This window comes from Coenobita brevimanus, chromosome 62 (genome assembly GCF_032717465.1).
Source record: "Coenobita brevimanus isolate Jiangsu-jjx chromosome 62, ASM3271746v2, whole genome shotgun sequence".
Lineage (NCBI taxonomy): Eukaryota > Metazoa > Arthropoda > Malacostraca > Decapoda > Coenobitidae > Coenobita > Coenobita brevimanus.
Window position 1 is genome coordinate 29,516,602 of NC_137015.1, and position 20,252 is coordinate 29,536,853.

The following is a 20,252-nucleotide window of genomic DNA, read 5'->3' on the forward strand; positions in this document are numbered from 1 at the left end:
CAGTCTGGTAATTTCTTAGAAAATATAATTCTTGTTTAACTTAATGTAATGGACACCTCATATGTAAGAGGTTAAGCACAACCTCCATTTACCTCTTGAATACAGCACTTTTTTTTTTTTTTTTTTTTTTATATATGTATACAGTATTTCTGCTTCCACCAGAGGATTTCATTCACATTGCTGGTAAACTCTCCTTGCAAAGGGGTAAATATGTCATATACTGTACAGTAGAAAACTGATAAGAAAACAGTACTAAAGAACTTCCAAGGCCCACGAGATTACAGTCCAGTGATAAAAGAAAGCAACAATCTGGGTATGAGAGTGAATACAGTACAGTCCATGATGAAGTGGACGAATCAGTAACTACTGGGTATGAGCTGTGTGTGTGTGTGTGTAATTCACCGGGTCGGTCAGGATCACATGATGGTCGTGATCGTCAGCTTTTACCCTCCCGGAAGGGAGCTGAGAGCTCATATAGTCCGATCTAAGGGAAAGGCTGTGACCTTCACACACACACACACACACACATGTCCCCTTGCTCGAGGGGGACAGTAACCACCCACTTCGTCAGTGAAACTTTTCGCAACCTGAGCGAGGCGCGAACTCTCGTCCACCAGTTGGCAAGCGAGAACGCTACCACTGCACCAGTGAGCGGTGTAAAAAGTAGGAGTAAATAAGTACAGTACACTGGATTGAACTCGGTACACCAGTAGTAGAGTCCCAGGCCGCTCCACATTACTGTCTCGCCTCGTGTGTGTGTGTGTGTGTGTGTGTGTGTGAAAATAGCCAATCCCATAATACCTCCTTTAAGGTGTAAGGGCCCAACACTAAGCTAACACAGTCCAGTACATGTAAGGATAAGTGACCTTCTTCCTTTGCCATGTATTAGGGATAATACCCACACACAGTGGTATGGCCGTCACTCTGACAGGGGTGTTTTAACCACTTGACCATCAGGAGACAAGACTTGAGAGAGAATAAAGAAAGATTTTGACACAATGAGGAAAGAAACTGCCACATAAATAGCAGAGTGAACATATTTCAACAGGTGTAGTTGAGCTGCCTTCTCAATTGTGCAAACTGGCCACTATGATAAATCTGTACAATGGAAAGAAGACCAAGGCCCGTAAGGAAGTTCTCTAACACCTTTTCCTTTGTGATTTATTTTTGGATATGAATGATTAATATCTATTTGTACAGTATCTACACAGAGTATGACAATATTGGAAGAATTTGTATAACACAAAAGAGGACAATAAGATGTAATTAAAAAACAAATCACTTAAGGAAAAAGTGTTGGGGAGTTCCTTAAACAAATGAGAATACCAATCCAAGCATTTGTGTAAAGATGTACATAACCCCTTCAGTCCGGTAATGTACACTATTTAATATTGTTACTGCTATCATCAAACAATTTTATTCAGCTTTGAATGACTTTTTGAACTGGAGAAGTTAGATATTGCAAAAATAATTTTCAAAAATTGTACACCAGGAAACCATTTACTGTGCTGGGTGGTAACCATAAAACCAAATTTTGGCACCTGGTGGTTTAGTGGGTAATTATTGAGCTCCAGTCGGATTGAGCCAGTGAAGGTTTATATCCAAGGGGTAGTTGGGGTTTATTGCTCACGTAATGCCACTCAAGGATGAGTGAGGTTGGTCACTCTCATTTTAAATGTCAGGACCAACTGCCTAGCCCCAGGCTCCTACGCTCCTCGTGGGGCAACGTAGGATTGGATGGTGGATAGACGGATGGATTATTAGATTGAATAGGGTAAACCTTATATTGTTAAGTGGAAGGCATGCCCCCAGTTGTTAACAGACAATTGTTTAGCCCAAATATTGAATTTGATTTGTCTGCATGTACAGTACATTACTGAAAATAGTTAGCAACCATACAAAGAGGCCAATCATTGTACATTCATCAGGTGCTTTAGAAATTGTGATAAAAATCTGGGGGCCTGCCTTCCCTGCTGTGAGTTAGGTTTTCAGCACACAGCTGTAAGAAAAATGTAAAGTGTGGAGGGCACAGTTATGAAATATGAGCTTCAGAGCTATGAGTCATGCGTAAATACAAATGAAGTAAGACCTGAAGGAAATGTAATGTCAATGAATAAAGAAGAAAAAAAAAAAAAAAAAAATCAGAGGCACAAAAGAAGAACTTTGGGAGAAACACACTGAACTGCATGATCAATGTTTGGATCTGTACTTAACTATCTGTTATTTACACACACACACGCACGCACGCATGCACGCACGCGCGCACACACACACACACACACACACACACACACACAAACCATAATGAAGTCTGTGAAGAGGAATATGAAGAGTAGAGGTAATGTCTGCATTTGTGGTCAACAAAATTTGTTCCTTACCATGTACTGTTCCTTATCCTGTTGTAAGGATCAGGAGGGCAAATGTCCGTGAGATAAGGAAAAGAAATTTGGTAAGCGGACAGGAAGACAACCAGGAAGAGGAATTTGAACTAGAATCAGTATGTCAATATGCACTTAGCTAACTCTTCCATACTAAGTAGTCACCAAAAAATCATTATTGTCACTTACAGCTACTTCACATTCTGAAACAAATGTCAACAAAAGTTCTGAAATACTGAAGTACAGTACGTCCTTTTTCAGTAAGTACCTATGACTGTCTAAAATGTCACACATTAACCCATTGAGTGTATTGAAATTTTCTCATGTTATTCTTCCCATCTCCTGATATTTTTATTCAACTAAAACTGGAGGGGTTACGTACAGCCTTAATGAATCCCTTACATGAAAGAGTCCTTTTAAAAGCTAAATACAGTAGAACAGTCTGACAGGAAAAATATGACTGAAGAGGGTTAAAGTAACATAAATGGCATCAATCGTAACTTTTAGTCAAACAGACTCTTACCAGAGTAAATGGAGCCACATCATTCAGCTCACATTGTTGAACCTATGACTAGAATCACTTTTCTGTTGAATATTCAGTAACTATATTAGAGTAATTCCTTACTAAACCTCATCAATACAATGACATACTACCAGATGATTTTATTCAATGACTTCATCCAGAGCTAGTACTGACAGAGTTGATTATGGCTATATCTACCTTCTCTAGCTTGCAATCTCTCCTCAGTTCAATAAAATCATCTGGCAGTATACAGAATATGATACAAAAAGTCATACATCACCAGACTGAAAGGGTCAACATTATAGTTGTGTGCCTAGAAACTACTGCAGTTAATGATAATCACTATCAGTGAAGGTTATGTTCTAGGAAGAATGTCTTGTCAAATACTAAAAAATCATATTCAAGATTGCAAATAAGGCAGCAGGTGTGTCTGGATTGACTGCCGAAATGTTGAAGGCCTCAGGAAATATAGGGGTGAGGTTAGTCACTGACCTGATAAATATGATTATTTATGAGTGTGTTGTCCCAGATGATTGGTTGAAGAGTGTAATTGTGAATGTGTATAAAGGGAAGGGTGATGCCCTGGAAAGAGGAAATTATAGAAGTATAAAGCTTTTAGATCAGATAATGAAGGTAATGGAGAGAGTTTTAGAAGGTATGATTAGAGAAAGGGTGAATATTGATGAGATGCAGTTTGGGTTTATGCCAGGTAGGGGGACCACTGATGTATATTCATGGTTCGACAGCTTCAGGAAAAATATATTGGTAAGAAAAGGGATCTGTATATTGCTTTTGTTGATTTGGAAAACGCCTTTGACAGAGTCCCTAGAGAGGTGGTGAAGTGGGCAATGAGAAAGCTTGGCATGGAGAAGTGGCTGGTTAGGATGGTTATGGCTATGTATGTGGGTGCTCGCACCCAGGTCAGAGTGAATGGAGATTTGAGTGTTGAGTTTTCCGTGAACGTTGGTGTGCATCAGGGGTCAGTTTGAGTCCTATGTTGTTCATCATAGTACTTGATGCCCTCTCCTGTGACTTCAGAAACGGACTCCTGTGGGAGATATTGTATGCTGATGATTTGGTGTTGATTGCAGAGAACGAAAGGGAGGCGGAGGAAAGATTTAGGAAGTGGAGAGATGGTATGGGGCACAAGGGCTTAAGAGTAAATGCAGATAAAACAAAAGTGGTGATATCTAGGGTTGGTTGTGGTACTGTCAAAGATGGGGGAGAGTGGCCATGTACAGTTTGACACAGGGTGTGGGAAGTAATTCCATCTTGTGTGGTGTTTGTGATAAATGGGTGCACAAGAGTTGTAGTGGTATCAGAGGCAGACTGCGAGATAAAGCTGATTTTATGTGTACAGCGTGTCGGGGAAAGCTGGTGGAGATTGTCAGGGGTGAAAGGATTGAACTTGCTGGTGAATCTCGTGAGTGTGAGGAAGAGTTTTGTTATTTGGGAGACATGTTGTGTGCTGGAGGTGGGGCTGGAGCTAGCTCTGTGGCTAGGGTAAGAAGTGGTTGTAAGAAGTTCAGGGAGCTCTTGCCTCTCCTGACATTGCGAGGACTCTCACTACGTGCTAAGGGGTCTTTGTATGCAGCATGTGTTAGGAGTGTAATGCTGTATGGTTGTGAGACCTGGGCAGTAAAGGAGGAAGATATTCGCCGGCTCAGATGTACAGAAATGACAATGATTAGGTGGATGTGCAGTGCGTCCCTGCGTCCAAGGCCTGGAGGGGCTGGGTTTACGATGGAAGAGTTGAGAGGTAGGATGAGACTGGAGTGTATTGGTGTTGTGATGAGGAGAGGTAGATTGAAATGATTTGGACATGTGGAGAGGATGGGGGATGATAATTGGGTGAGGAGGGTGAGAAGTGTTAATATTGGGGGTGGGGTTATGAGGGGTTGACCAAGAAAGACATAGGACGAGGTCATTAAGTGTGACCTCAGGGTTAAGGGACTGAACAGGGAGGCTGCAATGGATCGTGCAGCGTGGAGAACCGCCATTAGGTGACCAAGACCGACACATGCAAGCATGTTGGAGCCTTTAAAAACGAAAACGAACGGACCTTTAGTAGTCAAGGGATTTGCGAAGTCTCTCCCGGCCTGAGTAAAACCATCTGCAAATGTCAGGAATAAAATGAAAAACAGATCCCTGTATTGACGGGGTTAATAATGAACAATGGTGTGCTAACTGTTACCTGATAATTTTTCTGTGTTAATTAACAGCTTTTTAGTGTGAGGGCAGAGGGGGGGGGGAATGTTAAATGAGGAATTACTGAATTTGCTTTTAAGACATAGTCAGGAAATACAGATAACATCACTCATTTAAGAAAATGTTTGCACCACATTAAGACTATATTTTCATTCATCCATCGATCATCCAATCCTATGTTGCCCCATGAGAACTGTAGGAGCCCAGGACTAGGCAAGTTGGTCCTGACATTTAAGATGAGAGTGGAAGCTTCACTCATCCCTGAGTGGCATTACAGGAGCAATAAACCCCAACCACCCCTCGGATATAAACTTACACAGACTAAATCCAATTCGAGAGCCTTAATTACCCACTAAACCATCAGGTGCCTTTCCCTGGGCTTATAACTCAACTTTCTAATTATGAACAGTTTCTGGCTATCTTTCACATTTTACATTTCATAATTTTCAGATTTCCCTTAATTTGGATTAATTATTTACCTCCTTAATACAATGATGCACATTTTACTTTATTCTTCCTATCACCAGACACTTTTATTCAGATTAAGAGACCCCTGTAGTAAAGAATAAGTTAATGAATGCTTTATTTAGCCACTGCAGTTTGCAACTCATTCCTAAGGTAAATGAAACTCCCTGGAGAGCAATAATAAAGTTAACAATGTGTTATGGGACTGTAGAGGTTTTTTCACACACTCTTCTGATCTCTTTTATACTTTTAGTTTATTCTTGCTATCTTCAAATACTTTTATTTAAATTCAGAATTATGTCTATTGGTGAAAGGGTCAATGAAGGCTGTATTTAACCTCTTCAGTCTAGCAAAGTGTTCCCTAAATCATCTGGAGATGGCAAAAGTAAACTTTAAAAGACATCACTGCATTTACAAAGTTAACAACTGATATGCAAACAGCACTTTTGGTGCCACAATTTCACTCACCTGAAGAAACACCTTTCACACTGACAGGATTAGAAACTATCTATTGCCTATTTCAGAAGGATGATTTTTTTTTTTTCTTTTTTAATTCAGTTCTTGCTAATGCCAGAAAATTGTACTCATCTTAAGACTGGCTCCTCATGATTTTAAGTGGAGAAAAAAACTCAATTTGTTTTGTTATGTCTGATACTTGATACAGTACCCTCGCGTCCAACACGGTAATATTGTCGTGCATGGGTCCCGTGTTGGATCAAATACGTGTTGGACAAACAACAGAGCTTATGGGGAAAAACGAATTATGTCAGCAACCCTAGGAAAAGTCACCCTAAATACCTACCATATATCTATACATATATTGGTACTACTGTAATTATAATAAATGGTACTGTACTATGAATGATAACTAACCTTTTAGGACAGTGTTGGTGGGCTTGCTGGGAATGGAAGGTGATATCCGAGGCTGTAGGTAGTCCTACTGAGTCCCTGGAGGATGGCTGCTGGCGTCACTAGCGGATAATGGCTGCTGCTCCTCCTCAACCTTCCTCATAAATCCTTTGAAATTCCTCTCCCCTTTCTTCTGCCTCTCGATGAATTCTAGCTTGGTGGCCTGAGGGAGGTGCCACTGCTTCTTGGGGTTCTCAGAAGGCTTCCTAGGCATCGTGAGCAGGGTAAAATGCAGTAGCAAGGGAAGAAACTGCAGTGAGAAAAAAGCACCGTCCAATGTGAATTATGTGGCTGAATGGCACTGTGGTGGGAGAAATTTAAACAAAACATCACGTGAGAGCAGGTGTTTTTCATTGGGCGACATCACGGTCACGTCATGATAGCGGGTGGGAGATTCTACTTGATTGGAAGTTTTGATTGGCAGTCAGCGTCACGGGAATGTCCAGTATGACCGTGTTGGACCAGGGGTGATCGTGCTAGAGGCGAACTCTGCGGATTTCGCCCACTTCTCGGAGCTCCGTCAGTGTTATGCTTACGCACCCGTTTTACGGTACAGGTACTTAAATCGTACTAATTTTTTGCTCTCCGTGCTGGCCACGAATCGTGCTGGACAAACACGTGTTGGACACAAGGGTACTGTACTTGGAGTCTGGGCCTAAACTACCACAGCCCAGTACTGCATATTTAAGGGTAGATGATCAGCCTACTCCCTTTGATGGCATAATGTGATTAAAAAATCTCCAGTTACCCCATGGTACTCTAGCTCAAGCTTGTGACATGACTGCCACTAACTGGGAACTGGGGCACTCTAACCACTATACAATGCTCAATTTTACTTGATCTGAAACTGACACCTTTCCATCATAAACACTCAACTATGATAAAATGTTAACACTACAGTACTGTGCTTATCATGAGGGAAGTGGGATGATTATAGCCCTGGATAGAAATGGTATGGATACAGAGCCACAGTACTGAGTACTGAGTTATGGTATTTTGCCAGTGAGCAAGAGGAAATATGTTGCAAAAGTATGAAAACCTTTGCCAAGTTAAGGTATATAAGTATAGACCACTAAGTGCTTAAATTATTTTCAACGAGTAGCAGGAACTCTGTTACTCAGATAAAATGGACAAGGTATCTCTAATCCTTTCAATCTCATGAGGCATTTTAAAATGTATTCTTGCCACCTCGATTCAACTTAAATTTATTCTTGTACTCCCCAGATTCAATTCAGGAGAGGCATTATGAAAGTGAGAGTTAGGTTCAGAATTCATTAGCTGCTTCACTATCTGAGGGCCTTTCAGACTTGAATGAAACTGTCTGGCGATAACATGAGTAACTATAAAATTAAATCACTACACTGAAGGAATTAAAACAGTCCCAACGACAACAAACTACAGTCCTCCTGTAGGGTCATATTAAAAGTCAACCCTATTTTACCCTCTTCAAAAAGTAAGGTCTTGATGCTAGGCTACCACAGTTCAGTACATTTATGGATATATCACCAGACTACTTCCCCCGGTGGCCTTACACGACTGAAGAGCCTCAAGCCACTTCTTAGGAATCAAACCTATGGATGGCCATCATTCTGACTAGGGTATTTTTACCACTAGACCGACAGCCACAAGTAAACAATCTGAAAGCTGATAATGTCAAGAGGGTTATCAATTTTAATGGACGGTTAATGTGCCTACCTGAAGCAAATACAGTCTCTAGCTATTGTACATACTGAACTGCTAATCCTAACAGATTTACCAAGGACACCAGTTACAAAAATACCTTGGTAAAAATATGCACTGCTTTTACTCAGTAACATTCCAAATTTTATTAACCCTTTTGGTGCTACGGATTTACAGTCAGGGCTATAAGATCTTCCAGTAATCCACCACATCTACTTCACACTTACAGCAAGTCTTGACTTTTCTACTAGAAGCATGTCAGAGAGATTTATCTTTGCACAGGAAAACACACAAGTATAGTAATAAACCCTTCTCAGCTTTGGAGCGGTGGCCATCAGAAGGTAGTGACAAGCAGAGGTGGAGTACCAGGTGAACTAAGTCCCAGATAACTTATCCAAACTAGCACAAAATGACTTTACTAGACTCAAGGAAATCCAAGTAGTCTAAAAGCTCTCCCTTAATCCTTTCTTAAACAGGTATATTATTCAGGATAACACCACACCCTTTAGATAAGTTGACTGAAATCCTAGCAGCCAAAGAGTTAATGTAGTATCCATCTTTCCATTTATGGTAATCCTAATAACAACAAAATTTCACATCATGTTGCTGTCCACTACTTCCTAATATTTCCAGCTTTTTTTTTTTTAACTTTGCATTTCTCACTATGTACAGTCAGACAAAATATATCTAAACACTCTAAACTTCTAACAACAAACAAATAAAAAATTCTGAACATAGCTCTATAAGACAATCAATTTCAAAGATTACGGTGCTTTTAGCTCAAAGCACCATTAACCCTCTCGCGGTTTTCATAAGTGTTTGATGTGTATGATCTACTTACGCCCTTCACGGTTTTCATACACGTATGAACCACTGCATGAAAAAAGCACAAGAAAGAAAAGGCGTATAATCTGCTTTCATACGCATTATAGGCTCGTATGTCTGGCAATGGTGTGCCTAACTGTAAACAGGCTTCTTGCTGGTGCAAGTTGCAAGTGACAATCTTTTACTTTTTGTGGCTAATACCATATATTACAATAAATCTTGCTTTGACTACAGCAAAAAAATAGTACTACAGCAAATTTTCATGTGCTCTATACACTATATCATAAGATATTTGATAACATAATGCAAAATAGGTCAAACAGAAGAGTCTATCTATCTACCTATTTCCTGACACCATAATCCCATAAGGGGTGGCCATTTGACTCTGAGTTATTTGTTTTACGGGGAGGGGCACTAACCCTCCACCAACCCACTTGTTGACACATAGGGAGCACGTATGGTTTAGTTATATGGTTACAAGCCAGCGCTGTAAATGGTTTCTTGGCTTACAGGAAACCATTTGGCTTGTCACTCAATGTAAAGCCACCTGTAAAGGAAAGAAAAGCAATAAGAAGTGACATGAATGATGGGAGAAATAGGAAGAGAGGAGGGCAGGCACTGAAAAAGAATGATAAGGAAGAAGTAGGCAGCACTACATCAAGTGGGTGGATGATGGTCACCACCACCTACCACAAAACAGAAGAGTGATTGTATTTAATATAATGTTATTTTACTTCCTCAAAAAGTTCCAATTTCTTCGTGAGTGAAGGCAACATAGTAATCACACGCTTATTTCTACATAAATTTATAAGTTTACAAATTTACAGCCCATGAACAAAACAAAGCTACACCTTTTGGCTTTCCAATGCAACAAAAGAATAATTGACATCTGTCTTAGGTCCTGCTCTGTAATGAAAAGTATAAACTGTACTTTAGGTGCGGGGGAAATATCTGGCTGGGCTGAAACCGGGTGGGGGAGTAGGGGTGCGTGGGCCAGGTTTCCTGAGAGGGCTAAAATCAGGTGCATACAATATTGTGAACAAATGCATCTCACAACCAGACATAACAACCACTCTCATACGACCAAAGCCTTGTGCTCATTCTTTTATCTCTCAAGTATACAGTACTCCAATACCTTATTTTGCCAACACTTCAATAAACCTTCATTATATGCCAAGAATGTTCCAATTTTTTTTTTTTTAAATAAAACCATTACTGCAAGTTGGGGTAATTATTAATTTAGGTTCACACCAAGCAATGGAACTTTAATAACAATTTACCTCTACTGTATCACGAAGAAGATCACTGAAATAAATCAGAATGTACTGTAATACTGGTACAGAGCACTGCTACCCATTCAGACATCTGAAGTGTTCTCACTGTCTGCAAAATGGAAATATTTGACATTCGTGTTAGAAGTGTTTGATTGTATGGCAAGGGGATTAAATGTCGTGGATGCAAAATTTTCACAAGAACTTAGAAAATGGTTGGGAATGAAAATAACAAAAAAGGATGTAGAAAGGTGGAGACATGGTTTGGACAAGTCAAGATGACAGACCAAGGACATGAGGCACTGTGGAGAGTGCTGACTTCAGATCTAAAGGTACAGTACTATGACAAAGTTGGTGCAAAACACATCAAGAGGGATGAGTGTTATCAGGTGACTTCTGTCTGACCGATACTACTAGGAAAAGAAACATAAAACCAAAAATGATGATGATGACCACGATGATACAGACATCCTGTATTCTTCAATTTTGCACTACAAAACAAACTTTCAGATGTGAGGACATCTGTCAGAAGTGTGTATGGGCCAATGTAAAAATGTTGCTTCTGCCACAGTAAAACTCTCTTAGGTGCAGCATGAAGAGCTAACATCAGGTGTACAAGGCTGACACATGCATGCAAGTACAAAAGCCATTCAAAAGAAAACAAAATAATGAGCTCAAAGAGGTAAGTTAAAGGATTACAATGATATGCTTAACTCCTTTTCTGTTTATGTTTTCCTGGTATGTATAGTACAACATTCTCCACCTGGCAAAGTCAACCAGCATAGAAACCATGCTGGCTAAAAAACAGCTTAGATAGGTTGGACACGTGCTCTGCATGCCTGAGCATTGCTGCCTTCTCTGACATGCTCAATATGGCCAACTCCCTGCAGAACGTAGCAACCCGGAGAGTCAGAAGAGGTATAAAGATTATACAAGGACAACCCTGAAGAAATGAAACATCAAACCAAAAGATCTTGAAACAATGCCTCTAACAGAAAACAATGACAAACCTTCTTCAGTGAAAGAACTATTCATCTCGGAGAAGCTCGGAAGCTGGCCAGAGAAGAGCATAGATGACGGAGGCACAACCAAAACAAAGTTCTCCCAGTAAACCCGGACTCTGACATGTCAACTGTGTGGCAAAGTTTGCAGATCCAGAACTGGTCTGTACAGTCACAAACAGTGGCACCAAAGAAAGAGAAACACACCATCTTAGTGAGTATAGCAGCCGTCGTCTTCTATAACAGAAGGACAGCTTTAAGTATAACATCATAACAATCCTCCATTCTATAATGAACTGAACTGTAAAATAAGTTATCAGGATGTTGCCCCCCTTCTTCCCTTACTGTACAGTACATTATTTCTTTCATTTATTTATTCAACTTATTTTTTTTCTTCTTATTGTGTCACAGTAATTTACAAAATAAATGCCAATTAAACATCTACTGCTTCTATACCTCTTAGGCAGATTTGCCAATTTCCCCTGATTTGCAGTACCAACTAAAAAAAAAAAAAATACCAGTAGTGATATTTTAGAACACAGTGATCTCTTGGTTACCGCACATAAGTAGTACCAAGCCTAGTAGGTGATAATGAAACTAAGCGGTTACAAAAGCACAGAAACTATGGACTTTATCCTAATTAGTACCAGGAACCTAACTCATGAACCCCAATTTTCTCTTTTTACAACAATTTATACCCACTAAATACATACATGTTATCATGGTAAGTATCAGAAACACACACAGGCATGGTTAGGTTAATGTGATGCGGTGATAACAAAAACTGCTGTAACAAAGTAAGCAATCTCCAAGGGATCACTATAATCTAGACATATAAGGACTGCCTGTATATAAATGCAATTTATCAAAAGCTTTCAAATACTATGAAAACTATATGAAGATTTGTCTAGTTTGCCAACTGGATCAGCTTGACTATCAACCATTTGCTTGAATTTCAACTGCCTGCTTGAATTAACAAAGTACACTACAGTAGTCATCAAACACAACTCTACAATTCACACTCACTGCTTCTACCAGAGACTGGGAACTGTATATAAGGAAGGAGGAGGGTTACAAATGGTAGTTATAGAAATATTAACTGCTTCATTGTAATTACATTTTTTTTTTTCTTAACTTTTGCTACCTTCAGACTATTTCATTCAGCTCTTGGGATACCTCTTGTAATGGAAGAGTTACTGGCAGTTAAAAATCTAACCATTCATTCATTAAAAAAAAAAAAAAAAAAAAAAAAAATCTTAAGATGAATAAAACTGTCAGGGGTAGCAAGAAAATGTGAAAAATATGTTATGGTGCACACAAGGCTAAGGGTATAAGTGTGTGATCTTTAAGGGCAAAAGGGTTCTACACTAAGTAATATAAAAAGGGTATATTAAATTTTACATGGAAGAATATCAGAGGAACTGCTGAAAAAGATACATTGTTCTACTATAAGAGAAGAGAGAATAATAAATCACTGCACTAAATGAACTACAGAGATCAAACTAAAATATCACTGATTAAATCAAAGACCAGAGAATCAAAGGGGAACAACTACTGAAATTGAGGATTTGGGAGACAATCAGAAGAATATGTCAAGAACTAAAGATGCGGGCTGAATCTTAGAGTGTTTTGTGACAGGCTGAATGCTAGATGGAGTGTCCTGTGACAGACTAAACGTTAGATGGAGTGTTGTGTGGCAATACTGATGAAATAAGATGGAGTACAACCAACATAAAATAAGATCTGACTTAAAGAAGCATGGATTAAAGATGGGAGTTGTATGATTTGTATTCTCACTTAAAAGTGGGGGTGATGTATGGGAAGGTCTGTATATTGCATCTTTGAAGTCTGTGTTGCAAGGACAGCTCAAGCTGCTGGTGGAAAGAATAAGACATTTTGGATGCATCACAAATTTTCCAATTATTAATGGATGCAGAGAAGATTATAAAGCTTTAAAAGAGTTATGAGATGCAGAAAATGAATCACTGTTGACTTTGGTAATGCTCACTAAGCTGTCCCCACAATACTTGAGAATTTGCCAACTAAAACAAAAGGGCACAACAGCTATATGGACTACCTTGTACATGCTGGATGGCAGCATGGAGTCACATTACATAAAAGATTTCATTATCCAAACCCAGTTTTCCAAATTCAGTTGATATACGACAATTTTGAGAAGAAAGGAGGTCCCTGCTACAATCTTCCCTCCACATGTGCTGGACAGTGGGGGTTGCCTTATCCTTGTGCCAATACAGTAATCACAATTTCCAGCACCTTTCTTTCCCCATACCTTTAATGCACCAAAAGTAAAACATACCAGTACAAAAAATAACATTAATTAAATGCAGCAAATATTAACTTGAGCAACACATAACAAAACTCTAAATAAAAAGACAGACAGGTAAGTAAAGGCCTACTATGGGTCTGGTGTGATGAGTGACAGTGTGTTGATGAGGAGGTAGCGCGAGAATGCCACATACAGCCACCGGAACCACACAAATTGACTCTTGTGGGCTCGCATCGCTCTCTGAGGATAGACAGAATGGAAGAAAAACATACATATGATATCCCAAGGAAGAAGGAACCAAACTTAAGCTATATATATATATATATATATATATATATTTTTAAATTCTGGTTGGCAATATACAGAAGACTCTCATCATAATGGACTAACTGGGGAGATGCCTGATCCAATAAAGCCAGTGGTCTGTCATATCTAATGGTCCCCCCTTGAGGTGGGATTTCAAGCACATAGTTGGGAACAGATGAGTACAACAGCATATTCTACCACTAAAAATTAAAACTATACCCATTTTACACTAACTTGGCCCATAATTTCACCCTTTTGCAGCTTATTTCATATCCTTGTCATTTAACTTCATCAAGACTTGTACAGCATTACCAGAGCTTATTATTACAACTCAAAATCACGACGGGGAGAGGGCAATTTAAGGCCAGGCTGGAGTAAAAATGGTAGGAAACATATGTACTGCACCCCATTTAATGAGCACTGTTCATTTTAACCGACAGAAACCTGGAGGCCTTTGTAGTGTCTGTTAAATCTGATATCCAGTCTAATGAGGTCCTTAAATGTGAGGGTCTACTGTATCATTTTCCACAGAGATGCTACAGACTCTATGAATATTTTGTTACTGATTAAAAGTGAGAATGAGATTTGTAATTTAATGCAAATGAGTGGAGCTGAAAGCAGGTGACAGGCTACATAACACATAGGAGACATGTTGTAAAAATGTCCCTGCTAATACCAATACACCAGTCCTGTATGAGACAGCCCTAGCATGTATTCAATATGGACGGTGGGTGTTAGTGCCGAAGTGGTGACATGTAGAGGCGTATGGTATGTAGGAGGACTGCTGGGCCTTGATAGCAGGCTGTGAAGTCTATGCCCAGAGTCAGACACATTATTTAAAAAAAAATTTACATAAACATTTAATTATTTTTCAGAGAGGGAACTACAAACACTGAGAATATTTTGTTATTTATTAAAAGTGAGAGAGATGCGTAGGTGAATATGGGTAGAGCCAAATGCAGGTGACTGGTGGGTTGGTGAGATGTTACTATAGTTGTGGTGCACGACTCTGGGGTCGTCATTATCGTACTCTGGCACCTTACCTTTCAACAGAGTGTATGATCTCGTATCATATACACGAATCATATTGTTATACACGAATATTATTAAACACTAACATATTATACATGAATCACACGTGTATCATATAATTGAAATCAGACACACTATACTATAAATGGGTAGGATGCCAGGGCACGACAATGACAACCCCTCAGAGTTGCGTGCCGCATCTATAATGTCTGCTTTGGAAATGATTATGAAATAATTCCCAGATTTATTATTTTTTATTTTATTTTATTTTATTTTTTCTTTGTGTCCGACTCCGGCCAAAGGCTTCAGAGCCTATTTCTCGGGGGCAGTTGCCTATCCCAAAGCTCAGTAGTCCTCTTACACAATGGAATAAAAATCCGTTTATAGTCAAAACCGTCCATAAAAATCCTTTCATAACAAGGGAGTACTGTATCACACATCCATCGACACAATTCCCACTACCTCGCACTCACAATCTCAAATCCATCTGCGCACACTCCATCATCCTTGCTATTCTCTTTGGCTTCTCTCCCATCTTTGCCATCCTCTTTCCTTCTTCCACTCTCATCTATCTTCGTACAACCTCTCTGACTTCCATCTTCCTCCATTCTGATGAATATTACCTGGAGAATGGACCACTGTGGGCGTGTTACTGTGAAGGCACAGGAAGAGAGGGTGTAGCTCAATGGTACATCCAAGAGGGACAAGTACTTCCGCAGAATTGATACTGTGTCCAGTTGGTACGCCTCACAGCCTGAAAATAAAAACGGGGAAAATAATTACATCTGTGACCCCCCTAATCTTGTCCTCCTCTCTCTCTCATCTAAACATGACCAAACTATCTCAGCATACCAATTCACATAATTTTTTTTGCTATTACTTATGCCAAATCTCTTTGGCACCACACTGAGATCAGTTCTGTCACTCTGTGAGACCCTACTCATTCAACTCAAGACTCTCTCATTTCTGTGTATTCTACTGTATCTGCATGTTTCATCCTCTCTCATGGGCCAAGTCTTACTGTCATGCAGCATAACACTTCTAACATGGTTGTAGAGTACTCCTGGTATGAAAGAAGAATCCCTTCACACTTAGAAGAGGTAACAATACTCTAAATATCTTCTATCCACTTCTCATTCCAGCAATGGAGATGGTCTGTTAATCCATGCATTCCAACTGTCTCCCAAATTCACACTTTCTTTTCTATTATTCACAGCTCTGAAAATTTCTCAAATTCTGCAGTGCCACTCAATATACTGGCTCTTTCATGAGCCCATCTGTTACAAGTTGCACACAGAATATAACAGAAATGAATATTAAAGTGAAAAATACAACTAAACAATATGACTTCTGGAAATGAGTACAGTACTATGGAAATTTGATTGTTGTAGACTGGTTAAGATCCTTTATAAACAGTGTAATACCTCTTTAAGCCTGAGTAACCGGGTTGGGGGGGGTGCCAAGATGTCTGTAATAAGAGGTTGTTCATCATCATCATCATCACCTAAGCCTGTGTTGCCTCATGAGGAGCATAGAAGCCCAGGGCTAGGCAAGTTGGTCCTGGCATTTAAGATGAGAGTGATCAGCCTCACTCATCCCTGAGTGGCATTTCATGAGCAATAAACCCAAACCACCCCTTGGATATAAACCTGCACAGACTCAATCCAATTGAAGCACCTTAATTACCCACAAAACCACCAGGCGCCATAATTTGGTTACAGTATATGGTTCCCACCTAGTGTAGTAAATGGTTTCCTGGTGTACAGGAAACCATATGGCTTGTCACTAAATGTAGAGTCACCTGTAGACAGAAGGAAGAGGAAAGAATGAAGAAAAAAAAGGCAGAAGAGAAAGGCAGGAAAGAAGGAAGGGAGGAATGGGCATTCAACTGAGGGCAGCACTACATCAAGTGAGTGGATGTCAATTTTAGAGTAAATTTATCACATAGTACCAGAATTTTGCAGCTTACCTGTATACCAATTCACTTATCACTGTATTATTTAATACCACTTTTCATTAATCAAAATAAGATGACATAGTGTTTTACCTGATCAGCAACATAAGAATAGGAAAGTAAACAAACAGTGGTAAGGTCTTGGGTCGCTGTTTAATGCCCTGATTCAGGCTATATTTATGCATTCTGGAAATGTCAAGTCCACCATAACAGACGTTCACCTTAAAGGGTTTTGTTGTACTTCCCCAAGTTTACTTACACTCCGGCAGCAGCTCTTCTTCAACCAGGTGCTGCACTGCCGAGTGTAGGGACGTGTGGTTGATGTGTCCACTCACCCCACCACAGTCAAACGTCACCACCTGTATGGATAAACAGTGTGCATAAACTGTCAGGCAGGCATAGCATGGTAGCTGAAAAGATATAATAAAAGCACTACTGTGACAATGAGACACTAAACCCCTTCAATCACAGGACGTATTATATTTATTTATTCTTGCTACTTCCAGATGATTACAGGTACACCTCGATATACAAAACCTCTAGATGTGATACCCTGGCTTAACAATGGGGGTAGACATACCACCATACCCTGCCTACCAATGCCCAAACCCAGTTTAATGATGGATTTTGATTTTTTAAAATCAATTTTGATGATATTTTGGACTAAAATTGTGTGTTTTGGTTGATTTATAAACTGTATTTAGACTTAGATTAATGTGTTTTTGCCATAGGTGCGGTGAACCATGCCATTTTGGGGTACAGTTTACTAAGCCTGATTTTTTCAAGACTTACATTTAATGATTTTCAAATTTTATCTGTTGATTTTAGTGAGTTATTTACTGGTTATCTTCTTTTACAGCTGTTAGGCCATTTAGATTGGCTTTAAAGTTGTTTCTGGGCTCATTTGGGTGGGATTTAGACTTGGTTGAGGGAAAACTCAAGGCTGAAAAATGCATACCATTACTTTACATGTTAAATCTACCCCAATATACGGTATCCTGCCTAATGATCGGTTTTTACCTAGCCAATTGATTCGTTAAACCAGGGTCTATCTATCTATCTATTGCCAGGCGCCTCAATCCCGTTCGGGGTGGCCACAAACAAATCACCTCCACGTCACCCTGTCCCCCGCCATTTCACTGCCTCACTCCCAACTCACACCCCCCTCTCTCATATACCTCTCCACCTGTCACGAGTCGGCGCGATTTTGTATTTGAATAAACTCGTGACATCAACTTTGGTGGGAAACCGCGAACACTAGTGGAATCCCAGTATTTATCACTCAGTCAACCGCTACGTATTCACCCAGTCGGGAGTGTTTTCAGAACAATTTTTCACTGTGTCACAAATGATCGTCTTTGTGCGAGACATTAGCACTTCCACTGAGCGATTTATTATGGGCGTGTTTCACTCATTCTAGCCATTAGCAATGCAGTCACGACACTCTCCTCTCTCCCACAATTTGAATCAGTCAAGATTTGAGCACCGTGAAAGCAGGTTGGGCCCAGTGCGTAGCAGTGCCGCCGTTGTCCAGTTCCTGAATTTCCACCTAGCGTGATTGGCGAGAGACTTAGCGTGTGCAGTGTCCTTCCTCAGTAACGACACCCAGTCATCCGCTTTGTCCACTTTTCTGACCAGTATTTTCTTTTAATTTTTTCCTAGGTTTAAAAGTTAGCTTTTGAGTGTGCGAGTGAGTGCGATCTCCTTATTTTGAATTCATTTTGAAATGTAACGTAAATTTATTTTATTGTAATCAATAAATTTAACAGTTCTTTTTCTTGAGCTTAATGTAATGTAAACTCGTGTTTTATTTTCCATATTAAGCTTATTTCACTTATAGCTCCTAGTCTGCATAAACGCTTTGCTATTCATAACTGATCCTTTTGTATTAAGCTTAAAATCCGTTGTGCAACCAGGAGTTAATGCATCAGCAAGAACCTGTTATCATTAATATCATTAGGTATTGATTGTCAGGGGTGAAGTCACTTTCTCCAGAGGCTAAAGTACTAACAAACAGCAATTGTGAGGAATTAGACTCTGCTGTGTACTGTTGAGAAAGTTTATAAACTCTCGTCCTTAGAGAATCGGCGAAGTAAGCCGGAATAAAGTAATCATTGCTTGATTTTCACAAGACAATTCATTGTCCTGTTCTCAGTATTATTGAAATATTATCCTTTAATATTGCATATATACTTAAAAAACCCCGTGACAATTGGTAACCTCATTCCAGGATATTAACTCCTAGCTCTAAAGCTATTCACGAGATAATACTCACTCACTAGCTGTGGCTCAGTGGGTTAGAGCGCTCCGCTCTGACCGAAGGGTCGGAGGATCGAATCCACCCAAGGGTCATTGGTAGACATCAGGAAGGGCATCCGGTCATAAAATGCTACACGCTCCAAACCAAAGTCCTCTACCCAGGGGCAACGCCTTAGCCCTTATCCAAAAAGGGGGTACCTGGTGTAAAACTCACTCACTCATACTTGGGTATTTATCATTAGTCTATAAACTCAACCCTCGGCTATCACTCCCAATTGGTCCCGCTATGGCTGCGCTATAGCCAAAACCGTGATAGCCGAATTGAAGAACTTATGGTAATAATTCTAATTGGTGCCATGACCTCAATATTTACCCGTAAGATACGTTTTTTGTACCACATATTAATATATAATAGTCTAAAAATGAGCATGTTTTATGATGTGATCACGATTCTTATAAATACCCCTCACAGTTGATTCACTGATGTTATGTTTCTTCCCCACACTTCGCTTGGTCTCACCATTCTCTATAAGTTTCACATTTCCAGTTTATCTGCCTAACTTAGGTTCTTCCTCTTCTTTATTTCCCTGCCAGGTCCCGCAGCATTATGTTGGGTGATGGTAGGGGGATGGGGACGGGGTATGTTGGCCATGATCATATCATAAAAAAAGTTATTGTTCTCACTATCACTGTTCACGGTCTGAGGGCACGCACCTGAATGGTTTAGCGGGCAGGAGACTCGGTCAGGCGGCCAATCAGCACTCGGCTGGCGCTGATGTCACACGACCAATCATGGAATGAAGCTTTTGTTGGCTGGGCGGAGCACTGGAGCCTGGCCTTTTTGAAATTTTCGAACATTTGCGATGCGCAATAGCAGGCATTTAGTGCATGATAAAGGTATTTGGGTAGTTTTTTATATAGGCGTGATAGTGAGATACGCTATAGCGGAACCCGTGATAGCCGAGGGTTGACCGTAGGCACTATCTTACTGGTGATTATTAATTAATAGTTTTCACAGTCAGTTATTTGTTTAATTTTCTTTCTTTACCAGTTTAACCCGTCACGTCCCGAGGTTTTCCGCACCTCCGACATCCCCCAGTCCCGAGGTATTTTCGATTTTTTTTTTTTTGGCTAAAACCTTCGCTTTTGGTGAG

At 39.9% G+C, this 20,252-nt stretch overlaps 1 protein-coding gene across 1 annotated transcript in view; it reads right to left on the reverse strand.

Annotated features, from left to right (window-relative positions):
- PIG-L (phosphatidylinositol glycan anchor biosynthesis class L) overlaps nt 1-20,252 on the reverse strand; it is a 94,640-nt gene that overhangs the window by 5,793 nt on the left and 68,595 nt on the right. Inside the window, exons 4-6 of the mRNA XM_080275623.1 lie at nt 17,099-17,198; nt 15,509-15,639; nt 13,678-13,787 (exon numbers count right to left, since the gene is read on the reverse strand). Coding sequence (XP_080131749.1) covers nt 13,678-13,787; nt 15,509-15,639; nt 17,099-17,198 — 341 coding nt within the window. The remainder of the gene's footprint in view (nt 1-13,677; nt 13,788-15,508; nt 15,640-17,098; nt 17,199-20,252) is intronic.